Here is a 17,926-nt window from a genome sequence, read left to right as displayed (position 1 = left end):
GGTCGCAGCCTCCCCGTTCTCACCCAGCCTCGGGTGTTCTCTGGTCTGAAAGGAGGAGGAGGAGCCTCCCTCCTCCTCCTTTCAGACCAGAGAAAAGCTGATGGTAGAAATGGGTCACTATCAAAGCAGAGTAGCAGATCTGGAGTCAGCGCTGAAGCAACAAGGACAGGTAAGCTCATCAATGAGCACACCTTTTTCTCAGACAAAATAGCTACATTCTTCAGTCACTCATCCGTCTGGCATTACTGGACCAACCCCCCCCCCCCCCCCCCCCCGAACGTGGCTGGGAAAATGCGGAGAAAAGCAAATGTCATTTTCCAGTCAACCAAAGAATTTGTGGATGAAAATGACACAACATTCCAAAGCTGTCCACGCGTTTGTCTCTTCTAGAATGTCAAGTGGGTGGAGGAGAAGCAGCTGCTGCGTCAGAGCAATCAGCAGTTGGCCGAAAAGGTGACGGAAAGAAAGGCGCTGGGCGGAGTCGCTTGGCGTCACACCTGTCGGGAAGCCCCGCAGATGAGGTCTGACTGTCTTTTCAGGTCAGGCGGATGGAGGCGGAAGAAGCGCGTCTGAAAGAGCACATCCAGGATATCCGAGACCAAAACGAACTGCTTGAGTTCCGCATCCTGGAGCTGGAGGTGGGAAGACTCGCACAAGCGTGTTGAGGCCAGAGATGTGACGGACGGACGGACGGACGGACGGATGCATGCCTCTGCCTTTCAGGAGAGGGAGTGGCGCTCCCCCGTCTTGAAGTTTCTGCAAGTCCGTTTCCCAGACGGCCTCAGCCCTTTGCAGATCTACTGCGAGGCCGAGGGCGTGAGCGTACGTAAGGCGTCCCTCGCAACCCTAACCTTAACCCGAGGTCCCAGAACACCTTACATTGCTCCTTGCGCCTTTCCCCCGGACATCGTCATCAGTGATCTGATGAAGAAGCTGGACATCCTGGGCTATAACGCCGTAAGTGTATGTCGAACTCCTTATGTTCGCACTCCACGAGACTCGGCGGCTCAAATGTGACTTTTGGAAGGCTTTGCGCTGAAAGAAGCTTGTTGACGCTGTGCCTTTGGGCTCTTGCAGAATCTCACCAACGAGGAGCAGGTGGTCGTGAATCACGCCAGGACCCTTCTCACCCTAGCCGAGAAGGTAACGCGCACGTCCACGCACGCTCTCGCATTCTGCTTATGTGACAGCAGCCTTTCCTCAGTGGTTAGAATACATCAAAGTGACCAAGTCAGCACTTCAACAGAAGATGTTGGACATTGAAAGTGAGAAGGTAGACAGACACGCGACATCAGCCAAGGGGAACTCCGGCAATGTGCCCCAACAATTCTGACCTTGAGCTGTGCTAGGATATGTTCTGCAAGCAGAAGGGCTACCTGGATGAAGAGTTGGACTTCAGGAAGTGTTCCATGGACCAGGCTCATAAGGTAAGCCGCCCTCAAATCTCCCGCCGGACCACTGATGGACGAGGATTGCGGCCCAGAGGATCCTGGAGCTGGAGGCCATGTTGTACGAGGCGCTACCGCAGCGGGACTGCCCCGCCACGGACGGCGAAAAAGCCAGCCACGCTGGCGTGAATGACGTGCTGACGGCGGATCAGAGAGAAGAGCTTAGGAGCGCCGTGGACCAATGGAAGCGAGCCCTGATGTGCGAGTTGAGGGAGCGCGACGCTTGCATCCTCCAAGAGAGAATGGATCTGCTGCACAGCGCGCAACAGGTAAGGGCCCAAAGCCAGCCCGGCACTTACTTGCACGCTTACTGGCTTTTGAATGCCACTTTCCATTTGTCCGTCCTAGAGGAACAAAGAGCTGAAAGAATTCATCGAAGCTCAGAAGAGACAAATCAAACAATTGGAGGAGAAGTTTCTGTTTCTCTTTCTATTCTTCTCCTTGGCCTTCATTCTGTGGCCCTAACACCAGCTGGTGAGTGAGCTCCAGCGGCACCGCACTCGACACCTCCGATACACTGCCAGCCGGTCTCAGACGTTGGCAGACGCTCCGATGCCAACGTATACCCCCCGCCACGGTGACAGAGGCACCGCGTCACACCGGCGCTCATCCAATCAGAAGGCAGGAAAAGCAAATTCACATGCAGGGCACTTTTGAACCAGAAGAGAGCGCCACAAAAAACGGTTGTTGCCCCAAACGCGCACTAAAAAGGGTCAGAATAACAAGAGTCCCACTGGCCAGCCGGGGCCACCCGTCCAGCTGTTTCTTCAGGGGGGAAAAAAATTGGAGTCACCGGTGAGTACATTTTGCATTTAGCTCTGCTTTTCTGCTTCTGTCTTCAAGTGTGTGGCATCCTGCGATCAAAGAGTCAGCCAACCCCAAAGCGGTTGACCTCAACGTCCCACCACCATGCCTACCAGAGCAGGTGACGTGATGCTTTGGACATCCTTCCGTCTCAGATGCCCAAAAGTACTCTTTGCCACATCTGCGGCAATACGGTGTCTTTTCAAAGGTGCAAATAAATCCAGCGTGGGCGGAACACGCACGTCTTCGGTTTTTCCCGCTTTGTTTGTGTGACAGCTGTTGTGAAAATTTTATACAAATAAAGTTGTATAGTACAGGTTTGGCCAAGCCGCAACTGCCGAACCGCATGCGGCTCTTTTATGTTCATATCAACATTTGTGTGTGTGTGTGTGTGTGTGTGTGTGTGGGGGGGGGGGGTTGTGCGTGTTGGCTTCACTTGAGTTCAATTTGGTATTTTGGTCAAAAGCGCATGTGGTGAAATTCCACAAAGTAGGATGGGCAAACACATTTCTTTAAACTATGAGTGTCAATTGGGCTCTCGAAATGGCAGGGAAAAGATGCACAGCAAAACGAAAATACGTAGATGAACACAGGACGTTTTAATCAGAGTGGGAAAGTTTCTATTTTTTGTTGAACGTGATGGCAAACCATTCTGCCTGATATGTCAGACCTCAGCGCATTTCAAAGATTCAAATCTTCAGCGCCATGCACTTCAGCTCACTCCATGCTAACATTGATCAGGCGTCGAACCCGCATCATCATGCTTAAGAGGTGGCCATGCTAACCAGTGCGCCATTATGTCAACGCATAATAACTAAGTCTACTGGTCAAAACAGCGGTTACTATATGACGTCGCTACGTCGTGGTCACGTGACGCAGACAAGACGTCAATGGACGTGGGCAGAGTTAACTTGTTTAAAAGGGAGTAGGCAGAAGAAATATTTAATTTATTTAAATCTATTTTGAGTGCACACCATTATGCCAATGCATAACAACTGTAAATCTACTAAACAAAACAGCGGTTGCTATATGACATCTGCCACGTCGTGGTCACGTGACATACGTGACGTCGATGGGCGTAACTTTCGCCGGAATTCAAATCCGCGGGGAGAGTTAACTTGTTTAAAAGAGAGTGGGCAGAAGAATTATTTAATTTATTTAAATCTATTTGGTGTGTGCGCCATTATGTCAATGCATAACAACTGTAAGTCTACTAAACAAAACAGCGGTTGCTATATGACGTCTGCCACGTCGTGGTCACGTGACGCGGACGTGACGTCGACGCCTACTTTACATCCCACCGATCACAGGACCCCTCGGCTGCATAACCGTGCCCCCTTCCCAACCAATCGGATTTGCTATACGCGAAAACGACGCCAATGGAAAGAGCTTCCGCCCAAATTTAAATCCGTGGGCGTGGCTCGCAGCAGGAAGTAGGAAAATGGCGGCGATGTTGACAAAGACACAGCGGATGGTAACATACGACTAACAAGAGAAATATTTTTATTTTCTGCTTGCAACTGGACCGTCCAGAGCGTACACGGTAAGTACAACTCATCGTTTTTAAAAAGAAGTACTTTTGTTGCCCTGAAAAGCGAGTGAGCGTGGCGTTTGTGGGGGACGTCGAATTTCGACGATTCTTTCTGGTCAACGGTTGTAAATGATTGTGTTGATTAAAAAAGAAAACTTGATGTAACTCTACTTTTAACTGCCGTTTCAGATAGATTTGGAATTGCATCACATCCAATTTTGCCTAGAGCGTACACGGTAAGTAACACTGGTTGTGTTTAAGGAGATTTACGTTTGTAATAGCAGAAGTGTAGCCGCGTTGCGTTGTACGTGTGAATGTTGGTCCGGGCGAAATGTTAATGTTTAATTTCATTCCTTTAGGTTCCACGGTGTTTGTTGGCTGCAAGTTTTCCACTGCAAGAAGAGGCTCATATCATTGACCAGGAGCGAGCTACAATGGTGAGTAGCCATAACATTTATGTTAAACACTTCCTATTTCATGTCTAACAGTACTTGATTTAACAAATAACCATAAATAAATACAGTGTGGGCACTGAAGTTAACATATGTGATTATACTGCCTAATCTGTCACCGAGTAGATTGTTGCAAAGTAATATAAGATCCAAAGTTGTAATTCAGAATAGTTTTCAAAAGAAGGCCATTAGAATTATATACAAGTCTGATTACCCTGAACAAGCTATTAATTAAATCACAAATTCTTCAATTCAAAGATTTGGTAGATTATCAGACAAATAATGTCTAACAGTAATTGATTTAACACATCACGATAAGTAGATTGAGTGTGGGCACTCTCAAGTTAACATATGTGATTATACTGCCTAATCTGTTACAGAGTATGTTGTTGCCAAGTAATGTAGAATAGATCCAAAGTAGTAATCCAGAATAGTTTTGAAGAGGCCATTAGAATGATAAACAAATCTGATTACCTTGAACATAATAACAAGCTAAGTGTTTAATATGTCCTATGAAGTCAAAATTGGGCACCATCATGTGGTGAAATTTGGAATTGCATCACATCCAATTTTGCCTGGGAACAAACAGATTACATAAATCTTAGTTTTGAATAAGCCACTCCTTCTCAAACAAGTAAACTCTGCCCATTTTGCGCAGTAGATGTTCTGTTAATATCTAGTATTTATACAAAGTCATAATTTAAATTGCTTTCAACCTTCATTCATCGGTTCAACCAACATTACTCGCTCTTATTACCAACTTGTATTGATTTAACTAAGCGTTTAATACTTCCTATCAGGTCTCAAATCGAGATTTGGCAAAATACAATTTCAGCAAATCCAATTTTGCCAGGGAACAAAAATAGATTAAATAAACTAAATAAGTCCTCTTCCCATTAAATAAATCAGAAAAGTCTGTCTTGTAACCAGTCCTCTTCAAACAAGTAAAGTCTGCCCATTTTGTGCCGTAGATTTTGTGTCTATGCCTAGTATTTAAACAAAATCATAATTTAAACGACTTCTTTCCTTCATTCACTTTGGAAATTTGGAATTGCAGCAAATCGAATTTTGGCAGGGAACAAAAATAGATCAATTAAACTAAATAAGTCTTCTTCCCATTAAATAAATTAAAAAAGTCTGTCTTGTAACCAGTCCTTTTCAAACAAGTAAAGTCTGCCCATTTTGTGCCGTCGATTTTGTGTTAATGCCTAGTATTTATACAAAATCATAATTTAAAGGACTTCATTCCTTCATTCACTTTGGAAATTTGGAATTGCAGCACATCAAATTTTGCCTGGGAAGAAAAGTAGATTAAATAAATTTAATAAGTCTTACTACTTCCCATTAAATAAATTAAATACGTCTTACTTGTTCCCACTCCTTTTCAAAACAGTAGTTTAAAACGAGGGCCCTTCACTCAATCTTTAACCCCAACCCCGCACGTTGTGTTGTATCTGTGAATGTTGGTTGTGGCCAAATGATAGTTTTCTTTCATTCGTTTAGGTTCCAAGAAAACTTGATGTAACTCTACTTTTAACTGCCGTTTCAGATAAGCGGGTATTACGTCGCAGTCATGTGCCGTGGATATGACGTAATTGCCCGAACCTCCGCCAAAATTCAAATCTGTTGGCGCGATGGCCGTGAGCCACTGAGCAGCGACGATTATCAACAGAAATATCTTTATTTTCTGCTTGCAACTGGACCGTCTAGAGCGTACACGGTAAGTAACACTCATTGTGTTTAAGGAGATTTACGTTTGTAATAGCAGAAGTGTAGCCGCGTTGCGTTGTACGTGTGAAAATTGGTCGAGGCGAAATGTTAATGTTTAATTTCATTCCTTTAGGTTCCACGGTGTTTGTTGGCTGCAAGTTTTCCACTGCAAGAAGAGGCTCGTATCATTGACCAGGAGCGAGCTACAATGGTGAGTAGCCATAACATTTATGTTAAACACTTCCTATTTCATGTCTAACAGTACTTGATTTAACAAATAACCATAAATAAATACAGTGTGGGCACTGAAGTTAACATATGTGATTATACTGCCTAATCTGTCACGGAGTAGATTGTTGCAAAGTAATATAAGATCCAAAGTTGTAATTCAGAATAGTTTTCAAAAGAAGGCCATTAGAATTATATACAAGTCTGATTACCCTTAACATAACAACAAGCTATTAATTAAATCACAAATTCTTCAATTCAAAGATTTGGTAGATTATCAGACAAATAATGTCTAACAGTAATTGATTTCACACATCACGATAAGTAGATTGAGTGTGGGCACTCTCAAGTTAACAGATATGATTATACTGCCTAATCTGTTACAGAGTATGTTGTTGCCAAGTAATGTAGAATAGATCCAAAGTAGTAATCCAGAATAGTTTTGAAGAGGCCATTAGAATAATAAACAAATCTGATTACCTTGAACATAATAACAAGCTAAGTGTTTAATATGTCCTATGAAGTCAAAATTGGGCACCATCATGTGGTGAAATTTGGAATTGCATCACATCCAATTTTGCCTGGGAACAAACAGATTAAATAAATCTTAGTTTTGAATAAGCCACTCCTTCTCAAACAAGTAAACTCTGCCCATTTCGCGCAGTAGATGTTCTGTTAATATCTAGTATTTATACAAAGTCATAATTTAAATTGCTTTCAACCTTCATTCATCGGTTCAACCAACATTACTCGCTCTTATTACCAACTTGTATTGATTTAACTAAGCGTTTAATACTTCCTATCAGGTCTCAAGGCAAGATTTGGCAAAATACAATTTCAGCAAATCCAATTTTGCCAGGGAACAAAAATAGATTAAATAAACTAAATAAGTCTTCTTCCCATTAAATAAATCAGAAAAGTCTGTCTTGTAACCAGTCTTCTTCAAACAAGTAAAGTCTGCCCATTTTGTGCCGTAGATTTTGTGTCTATGCCTAGTATTTAAACAAAATCATAATTTAAACGACTTCTTTCCTTCATTCACTTTGGAAATTTGGAATTGCAGCAAATCGAATTTTGCCAGGGAACAAAAATAGATCAATTAAACTAAATAAGTCTTCTTCCCATTAAATAAATTAAAAAAGTCTGTCTTGTAACCAGTCCTTTTCAAACAAGTAAAGTCTGCCCATTTTGTGCCGTCGATTTTGTGTTAATGCCTAGTATTTATACAAAATCATAATTTAAAGGACTTCATTCCTTCATTCACTTTGGAAATTTGGAATTGCAGCACATCAAATTTTGCCTGGGAAGAAAAGTAGATTAAATAAATTTAATAAGTCTTACTACTTCCCATTAAATAAATTAAATACGTCTTACTTGTTCCCACTCCTTTACAAAAAAGTAGTTTAAAACGAGGTCCCTTCACTCAACCTTTAACCCTATTTATTCACCTTCTAGGCTAAGTGTTAAAGGCTAAGTGTTAAAGGCTAAGTGTTAAAGGCTAAGTGTTAGAGGCTAAGTGCCAGAGGCTAGGCGCCAGAGGCGAGTTTTTGTGGGCTGAAGTTTTAGTGGGGTTAGTGTGAATACAATCCAAAAGAATACAACAGAATACAATACAATAGAATATAATACATAGATTAAATTCAATAGCTCTTACTACTTCCCATTAAATAAATTAAATACGTCTTACTTGTTCCCAATCCTTTTCAAAAAAGTAGTTTAAAACGAGGGCCCTTCACTCAACCTTTAACCTCAACCCCGCACGTCACATTGTGTTGTATCTGTGAATGTTGGTTGTGGCCAAATGATAGTTTTCTTTCATTCGTTTAGGTTCCACGGTGTTTGTTGGCTATGTTTTCCACTGTCAGAAGGATGAAAATACAAAGTACAACGCTTGGACGTGGGCGAAGACGTCACCGGTGAGTCCTTCCTTCCTATTTATTTACCTTCTAGATGCTAGAGGCTAAGTGTTAGAGGCTAAGTGTTAGAGGCTAAGTGTTAAACACAATACGAACAACACAACGATACTGCACTGAACAACACGATACCGCACTGAGAAACACGATACCGCACTGAACAACACGATACCGCACTGAACAACACCATGCCGCACTGAACACCATGCCACACTGAACAACACCATCCCGCACTGAACAACACCATGCCGCACTAAACAACACCATGCCGCACTGAACAACACCATGCCTCACTGAACGACACCATGCCGCACTGAAAGACACCATGCCGCACTGAACGACACCATGCCGCACTGAAAGACACCATCCCGCACTGAACACCATGCCGCACTGAACAACACCATCCTGCACTGAACAACACCATCCCGCACTGAACAACACCATGCCGCACTGAACAACATTATGCCGCACTGAACATTATGCCGCACTGAACAACACCATGCCGCACTGAAAAACACCATGCCGCACTGAACAACATTATGCCGCACTGAACAACACCATGCCGCACTGAACAACACCATGCCGCACTGAACAACACCATGCCGCACTGAACAACATTATGCCGCACTGAACAACACCATGCCGCACTGAACAACACCATCCTGCACTGAACAACACCATTCCGCATTGAACACCATGCCGCACTGAACAACACCATCCCGCACTGAACAACACCATCCCGCACTGAACAACACCATGCCGCACTGAACAACATTATGCCGCACTGAACAACATTATGCCGCACTGAACAACACCATGCCGCACTGAACAACACCATGCCGCACTGAACAACACCATGCCGCACTGAACAACATTATAACGCACTGAACAACACCATCCCGCACTGAACAACACCATGCCGCACTAAACATTATGCCGCACTGAACAACATTATGCCGAAATGAACAACACCATGCCGCACTGAACAACACCATGCCGCACTGAACAACACCATCCTGCACTGAACAACACCATCCCGCACTGAACAACACCATGCCGCACTGAACAACACCATGCCGCACTGAACAACACCATGCCGCAATGAACAACACCATCCCGCACTGAACAACATTATGCCGCACTGAACAACATTATGCCGCACTGAACAACATTATGCCGCACTGAACAACATTATGCCGCACTGAACAACACCATGCCGCACTGAACAACACCATGCCGCACTGAACAACACCATGCCGCACTGAACAACACCATGCCGCACTGAACAACACGATCCCGCATTGAACAACACCATGCCGCACTGAACAACACCATCCTGCACTGAACAACACCATCCCGCACTGAACAACACCATGCCGCACTGAACAACATTATGGCGCACTGAACAACATTATGCCGCACTGAACAACACCATGCCGCACTGAACAACACCATGCCGCACTGAACAACACCATGCCGCAATGAACAACACCATCCCGCACTGAACAACACCATGCCGCACTGAGCAACACCATGCCGCACTGAACAACACCATCCCGCACTGAACAACACCATGCCGCACTGAACAACACCATTCCGCACTGAACAACACCATGCCGCACTGAACAACATTACGCTGCACTGAACAACACCATGCCGCACTGAACAACACCATGCCGCACTGAACAACACCATGCCGCATTGAACAACACCATGCCGCATTGAACAACACCATGCCGCACTGAACAACACCATCCTGCACTGAACAACACCATGCCGCATTGAACAACACCATGCCGCACTGAACAGCACCATCCTGCACTGAACAACACCATCCCGCACTGAACAACACCATCCCGCATTGAACAACACCATCCTGCACTGAACAACACCATGCCGCACTGAACAACACCATGCCGCACTGAACACCATTCCGCACTGAACAACACCATGCCGCACTGAACAACACCATCCTGCACTGAACAACACCATCCCGCACTGAACAACACCATGCCGCATTGAACAACACCATCCTGCACTGAACAACACCATCCTGCACTGAACAACACCATGCCGCACTGAACAACACCATGCCGCACTGAACAACACCATGCCGCACTGAACAACACCATGCCGCACTGAACAACATTATGCCGCACTGAACAACATTATGTCGCACTGAACAACACCATGCCGCACTGAACAACACCATGCCGCACTGAACAACATTATGCCGCACTGAAAAACACCATGCCGCACTGAACAACACCATCCCGCACTGAACAACACCATGCCGCATTGAACAACACCATGCCGCACTGAACAACACCATGCTGCACTGAACAACATTATGCTGCACTGAACAACACGATCCTGCATTGAACAACACCATGCCGCACTGAACAACACCATCCTGCACTGAACAACACCATCCTGCACTGAACAACACCACCCCGCACTGAACAACACGATCCCGCATTGAACAACACCATCCCGCACTGAACAACACCATGCCGCACTGAACAACACCATTCCGCACTGAACAACACCATCCCGCACTGAACAACACCATGCCGCATTGAACAACACCATGCCGCACTGAACAACACCATCCTGCACTGAACAACACCATGCCGCACTGAACAACACCATGCCGCACTGAACAACACCATGCCGCACTGAACAACATTATGCCGCACTGAACAACATTATGCCGCACTAAACAACATTATGTCGCACTGAACAACACCATGCCGCACTGAACAACACCATGCTGAACTGAACAACATTATGCCGCACTGAACAACACGATCCCGCATTGAACAACACCATCCCGCAGTGAACAACACCATGCCGCATTGAACAACACCATGCCGCACTGAACAACACCATGCTGCACTGAACAACATTATGCTGCACTGAACAACACGATCCTGCATTGAACAACACCATGCCGCACTGAACAACACCATCCTGCACTGAACAACACCTTTCCACACTGAACAACACCATGCCGCACTGAACAACATTATGCCGCACTGAACAACACCATGCCGCACTGAACAACACCATGCCGCACTGAACAACACCATGCCGCACTGAACAACACCATGCCGCAATGAACAACACCATCCCGCACTGAACAACACCATGCCGCACTGAACAACACCATGCCGCATTGAACAACACCATGCCGCACTGAACAACACCACCCCGCACTGAACAACACGATCCCGCATTGAACAACACCATCCCAAACTGAACAACACCATGCCGCACTGAACAACACCATTCCGCACTGAACAACACCATGCCGCACTGAACAACACCATGCCGCACTGAACAACACCATGCCGCACTGAACAACACCATGCCGCACTGAACAACATTATGCCGCACTGAACAACACCATGCCGCACTGAACAACACCATCCCGCACTGAACAACACCATGCCGCATTGAACAACACCATGCCGCACTGAACAACACCATCCTGCACTGAACAACACCATCCCGCACTGAACAACACCATGCCGCACTGAACAACATTATGGCGCACTGAACAACATTATGCCGCACTGAACAACACCATGCCGCACTGAACAACACCATGCCGCACTGAACAACACCATGCCGCACTGAACAACATTATGCCGCACTGAACAACATTATGCCGCACTGAACAACACCATGCCGTACTGAACAACACCATGCCGCACTGAACAACACCATGCCGCACTGAACAACACGACGTCGCACTGAACAACACGACGCCGCACAGAACAACACGACGCCGCACAGAATAACACAATACCGCACAGAACAACACAATACCGCACAAACAGTTTTAGATAATATTACGTCGCAGTCATGTGACGCGGACATGACGTCAATAGGCGGAACTCACGGCAAAATTATAATCCGTGGGCGTGGCTTGCAACAGGAAGTAGGAAAGCGGCAGTTCTGGCAAACAAGACACAGCGGTTAGTAACACGATGACTAACAAGGCAAATATTTTTGTTTTCAGCTTGCAACTTGACCGTCTAGAGCGTACAAGGTAATTACAACTGGTTTTTTTTAGCCCTGAAAAGCGAGGGAGTGTGGCGTTTGGGAGGAATGTCGAACTCGGCGTCTGCTTCCAGCCACAGACGCCAAATTTCGACGATTATTTCGACTGGTCAACGGTTGTAAATTATTGCGTTGACTAAAAACTTTATTTAACTCTACTCTTAACTTTGCCGTTTCAGATATGCGGGTATTACACCGCGGAAATGACGTCAATAGGCTGAACTCTCGCCAAAATTCAAATCTGTGGGCGCAATGGCCTTGAGCGAGACACCGGATACAAACACGACGATTATCAACAGAAATATCTTTATTTTCTGCTTGCAAGTGGACCGTCTAGAGCGTACACGGTAAGTACAACTCATTGTGTTTAAAAAGATTTACGTTTGTGTAGTTTGCGTTGCGTTGTATCTGTGAATGTTGGTTGAGGCTAAATGTTAATGTTTAATTTCATTCCTTTAGGTTCCACGGTGTTTGTTGGCTGTATGTTTTCCACTGCAAGAAGAGGCTCGTATCATTGACCAGCAGGAGCTACAATGGTGAGTACCCCTTTCGTCTTCCATTTATGTTAAACACTTCCTATTTCATGTCTAACAGTACTCGATTTAACAAATAACCATAAATAAATACAGTGTGGGCAGTCACGTTAACATATGTGATTATCCTGCCTAATATGTTTATCACAAATATGTCACTAATCACTAATATGTTTATTTGTTTATCACAACACCTTTGGACCTTCAGCAATCGATTATTTACCTTCATCTACATAGAGACAGAACGATGGTGTCTTAAACATCTCATTCATTTCACCAAATAACTTCACGCAGGTGGATAACGGCCGTCTCGGTCACGCTATGTTGCGTGATGCAGTTTTGAAGAACCAAATGCATTTATTCAATGAATAAGTCAAGCTAGTTCTATGTTTATGATGTTGTAAGTTACGGTAGCGATTGAAGTTGAGTTCGAAGCCAGTGGAAAACAGCGCTGCGTTTGTGCTCTCCAGGTACAAATGTTGTGATCTCTGACTGACGACCGGGCGAGACTCGAGTAAGAGATGTCCAAACGAGCTCCGGCAGGGCGGGCCAAGGCGGAGCGAACGGACGCCCTTCAGGCCGCCAATGACGAGCTGAGAACCAAACTGATGGACGTCCAGTTAGAACTTCAGCAGGAGAAGAACAAGGTGAAAACCTCAACAGACAGACACTGCCTGCCTCCCTGCCTGCCTCCCTGCCTGCCTCCCTGCCTGCCTCCCTCCCTCCCAGTTTTCCCGATGTAGATTAGACATGCGTGTGCCATGACTGTGTCAGCCTACATCAACAAATGCACCGAGGACGTCAGCACCACTAAGAATATCATCACCCGGGGCAACCAACGACCCTGGATGACTGAGGAGGTACGTCAAACGCTACGAGCGCGGAACTCTGCCTTCAAGTCTGGCGACAAGGAGACACTGAGGACAGCGAGAGACAACTTGAACCGTGCCATCAGGATAGCGAAGCGAGACCGCAGTCGAAAATTTCAGGATCGTTTCCACGACGTCAAAAACATCAGGAGTATGTGGCAAGGCATACGGGCGATTACAGACTACAACTCACCCTCCCCCCCCCCGGTGGGTGTAGTTGATGCTGACTTTCTAAATGGTCTAAATAACTTCTTTGGGAGGTTCGAGGCACTAAACGGCACTCCAGCAGTTAAAACTGTCCCCCATCAGGAAGAGGAGGTACTCTGCCTTGACTCCGCCGATGTGTTGAAGACCCTGAGGAGAGTCAACCCCTGTAAGGCCCCTGGCCCCGACAACATTCCTGGGCGTGTGTTCAGGGAATGTGCAAGTCATCTGGCTGGGGTCATCACAGACATTTTTAATACCTCGCTGGGCCAAGCCACAGTGCCGGCGTGCTTTAAGACTGCCTCCATCATTCCGGTGCCGAAGAAACCTCAAATCACCTCATTTAATGATTACCGGCCTGTTGCACTGACTCCGGTTATGATGAAGTGCTTCGAAAGGCTGCTTAAAGGTCACATCGTTTCCAGACTCCCCCTATTATTTGACCCGTTCCAGTTTGCCGACCGGCAAAACCGCTTCACTCAGGACGCCATCTCCTCCGTTCTTCACCTGAGCCTGGCTCACCTGGAGGAGAAGAACACCCATGTGCGGAGGCTGTTCCTGGACTTCAGCTCAGCGTTTAACACCATCATCCCACAGCATCTGGTAGGAAAATTGGAACACCTGGGCTTCAACACCCCCCTTCGCAACTGGCTGCTAGACTTCCTCACCAACAGACCTCAGTCAGTCCGGGTCGGACAGAACACCTCTGATGTCATCACCCTCAGCACAGGCTCCCTTCAGGGCTGCGTCCTGAGCCCCCTGCTGTGCACCCTGATGACACACGACTGCGTCCTCAGGTTCACCACCAATCACATCGTGAAGTCAGCAGACGACACAACGGTGGTGGGGCTCATCAGAGACAACAACGACCTGGACTACAGAGAGGAGGTGGAGCAGCTGGTGGGCTGGTGCAGAGAAAACAGCCTGATCCTGAATGAGGAGAAGATGAAGGAGATCATCGTCGACTTCAGGAAAAAACAGCCTCACCACGCTCCACTGATCATCAACAGCTCAGCTGTGGAGGTGGTCAGCACCACCAAATTCCTGGGGGTCCACATCACAGAAGACCTCACCTGGACTATGAACACTACGGCACTGGTCAAGAGGGCACAGAAGCGCTTGTACTTCCTGCGGAGGATGAGGAGAGCCCACCTGCCCCCACCCATCATGAGGACGTTCTACAGGAGCACCATAGAGAGCATTCTGACAAGCTGTCTCTCTGTGTGGTGTGGAGGCTGCACCGCCTCCGATTGGAAGAACGTGAGGAGAGTGGTGAGGACAGCAGAGAGGATCATAGGGGCTCCTCTTCCCTCCATTCAGGACATTTCATCTCAGCGCTGCATGTCCCGTGCCCGTAACATCATCAATGACCCATCACACCCCCACCATGGACTGTTCTCCCTGCTGCCCTCTGGGAAGAGGTTTGCAGCATCCGCTGCAGGTCCACCAGGTTCTGCAACAGCTTTTTCCCTGCTGTCATCAGACTGTTGAACACTAGAACTGTTGAGCTCTAAACTGAACTCTGCATCACACATTCACAGAACTGTACTTTATGACACTACGGACCTCTATCTTGCACTATCTCGCACTACCAACTTTACTGAACTTGTATAAACCCTTTAAATAGAAGTTTAATACATGGTTTAGCATTCCTCTGCACACTCTTGAATACTGTTTTGCCTACTTGCACTATTGCATAATTATCACTGCTGCACTTTATACTTATTTTTAATATATATATATATATATATATATATAGTATATATGTATATATATATATTTTCATAGGATATGTTACTTCTATTCAACTGCAATATCACTACTTTGTTGTAAGACGTATGCAACGGAATTTCGTTTTGTATGCACCATGTGCAGACAAGATGACAATAAAGTTTGTCTAAGTCTAAGTCATGTCAGGTCAGCTGTCTGGAGAGAGAGAGAAGTCAGGACCTGCGGGCGGAGCACCACCGTGCCACCGCCGCCATGACGGAACTCAAAAGCAAACTCCATGAGGAGAAGCAGAAAGAGTTAGCCATTACCAGGGAGACATTACTGCGGCAGCATGAAATGGAGCTGATGAGAGTGATCAAAATCAAAGATGGAGAGATCCAGCGACTGAATGCCTTGGTCCTCAGCCTGAGGGACGGCTCCATGGACAAGGTGATCCGCTCTATCCGTGTCTGACTATCCGCACGCCACGTCGGGCTTCGATGCGGCCGCTACCGTATTGTGTAGCTTGTCCCCAGTAAGCGTCGCGGCGCTCCGTTGCGGTCTCAACGGCCCGGTGTGGCGCAATGTCTGCTCAGGTGAGGAGGGGGGGCGCTTTGCTGGCGGAGGTGGAGGAGACGCGGCGGTGTCGGGAGACCGAGCGGTGTCGCCTCCACCAGGAGCGCGGAGGAAGCCCTGGCAGCGGCCCAGCAGGCCTGGCAGTCCCGAGCGGCCGAGCTCCGATCGGCTCATCACCAGCATCGGGAGGAGCTGAGCCGAACCAAGAGAGACTGCGAGAGGGAGATCCGCCGACTGGTAGGACTGATCAGATGCGCGGTGCGTGGCTATGTTCCCAATTTCGTTGTATACCTGCAGTGCAATGACACCTAAGGCATTCTATTCTATTCTATTTCACAAGAAGAAAATGTCCGGTTGCTCGCTTCGCTTTTGTCACAGCAAAGGTGTTCTAGTCGATTCAAGAAAAAAATTGGCCGGTTGCTCTCTTTGTTTTTGTCACAATTCTGGCAAATGAGTTTGCCCGCCTGCCTGAGCGCTCCCCGTTTGTACATCCAGACGGATGAGATCAAGCTGAAAGACAGAGCGGTTAGTGTTTTGGATGAAGCCCTGGGGCCGGCCACGTCCACCGCCTTCAGCTGCAGACTCAGGCTGCCGAGCAGCAGATCGCTGCCCTGAGGGATTCCCAAAGGGCGGGCCTAAACTACCCTGGACGTGGGGTCAACGCCGCTACTAGCAATCCTCTTCATTGCGTAAGCCACCTCATCACACACTTGCAGTACGCATGACTTAGTTCGTTGCTGGAGGAAGGTAGCACAAAAACTGTTTTGAACTTTGAACGAGTGCTTGTGTGTGTGTGTTGCGGGGCGTTTTCAGTCTCAGGAGGATCGGGACACGCGACGGTTTCATCTGAAAATCGCTGAGCTCAGCGCAGTCATCAGGAAACTGGAGGATCGAAACGCCCTGCTTTCTGAAGAGCGCAATGAACTGGTAATTTATTGACGGCACGCTTGAAGGTTTGCGCTACGTTTGATGCGCGCCATCCAGCGAGGCACCCATTGCGCTTGCTTATTAGTTGAGCGGCGCGGCGAGTCGGTTGCCTGGTAGATGTCTTTTATTGGGAGCCAAAGCCACGATTCCGTTCAAACCGATGCAAAAGGAATGGATACGTTCTGGCCCGCGTGTTGTGCGTCTTTCACATCCCGCACTTCATGCTTGCAGCTAAAGCGACTGAGAGAAACAGAAAGCCAGTTTCTGCCACTCCTGTACAAAAACAAACGCCTGAGCAGGAAGAATGAAGAACTCTCGCTGGTGCTGTGTCGCCTTGAAAACAAAGTGCGCTTTGTCACCCAGGAGAACGAGGAGATGGCAAGCTTGGTAAGTCGACGCGGACAACGGCGGCGTGCCAACAGAGTCCACTGCATTTGTGTTCCACAGAGAAGGCCTAGTTCGCTCAATGACCTGGACCGCGGTTGCGGCCAGCAGGACGGTGAAATGGAGTTCCTTCAAGTTGTGGAGCAGCGGCACATCATCGACGACTTGTCCAAGGTCTTCAGGCAGGCGACTCGGTGCACGTACGGCAGCGCCGCGCTCGCTCGCTGTCGCCAGGAAACCTTTTCCGTCCAAAGCTTGGCCGGCGGCCGCCATCCAAAAAATTGGCCCCTTAAATTCCGACCTTTCAAGCAGGAGCATTGTGCGCACGCGTTTGAACACGCTTTAGACTTGTTTTGCCGTTTTCAGCAGCTCAAAGCTCCCGTTTTGTCAGCGCCTTTGCCACTCGCTGTGCGCTGAAAACGACGGACTTGCCCGGCTGCTCAGCCCGTCAACCATGAGCCGCGAGCGCGACGTCATTGTCCGTAGGCAGCTAGTGGCAAAATGCACCCTGTTAGAGTTGCGCTCGCTCCAACTTATTTTGCAAGAACCACACGGGAGACAAGTAAGTT

General features: G+C 47.2%; 2 protein-coding genes across 2 annotated transcripts in view; both read left to right on the top strand.

Annotated features, from left to right (window-relative positions):
• Positions 1-17,598, top strand: part of LOC148377437 (janus kinase and microtubule-interacting protein 3-like) — a 35,896-nt gene extending 18,298 nt beyond the window's left edge. Inside the window, exons 15-27 of the mRNA XM_088368238.1 lie at positions 4,143-4,220; positions 5,785-5,955; positions 6,079-6,156; positions 8,001-8,089; positions 12,114-12,143; positions 12,334-12,501; positions 12,614-12,690; positions 13,158-13,334; positions 15,678-15,920; positions 16,067-16,283; positions 16,542-16,735; positions 16,860-16,973; positions 17,205-17,598. The gene's annotated coding sequence lies outside the window, so the exon portion shown is untranslated. The remainder of the gene's footprint in view (positions 1-4,142; positions 4,221-5,784; positions 5,956-6,078; positions 6,157-8,000; positions 8,090-12,113; positions 12,144-12,333; positions 12,502-12,613; positions 12,691-13,157; positions 13,335-15,677; positions 15,921-16,066; positions 16,284-16,541; positions 16,736-16,859; positions 16,974-17,204) is intronic.
• Positions 703-1,717, top strand: LOC148377438 (janus kinase and microtubule-interacting protein 3-like; the record flags this gene model as incomplete). The annotated part of the gene is made up of 5 exons (XM_088368237.1): positions 703-957; positions 1,078-1,143; positions 1,205-1,273; positions 1,350-1,427; positions 1,484-1,717. Coding segments are annotated over exons 1-5 (702 nt in total), but the record flags the coding sequence as incomplete, so codon positions are not given.
• Positions 17,599-17,926: the final 328 nt, after the last annotated feature.

The sequence above is a fragment of the Syngnathus floridae genome, unplaced genomic scaffold (assembly GCF_059516105.1).
Source record: "Syngnathus floridae isolate MCC-2025c unplaced genomic scaffold, RoL_Sflo_1.0 HiC_scaffold_164, whole genome shotgun sequence".
Lineage (NCBI taxonomy): Eukaryota > Metazoa > Chordata > Actinopteri > Syngnathiformes > Syngnathidae > Syngnathus > Syngnathus floridae.
The sequence above is the reverse complement of the archived record's forward strand: the minus strand, read 5'-3'. Positions and strand labels throughout refer to the sequence as shown.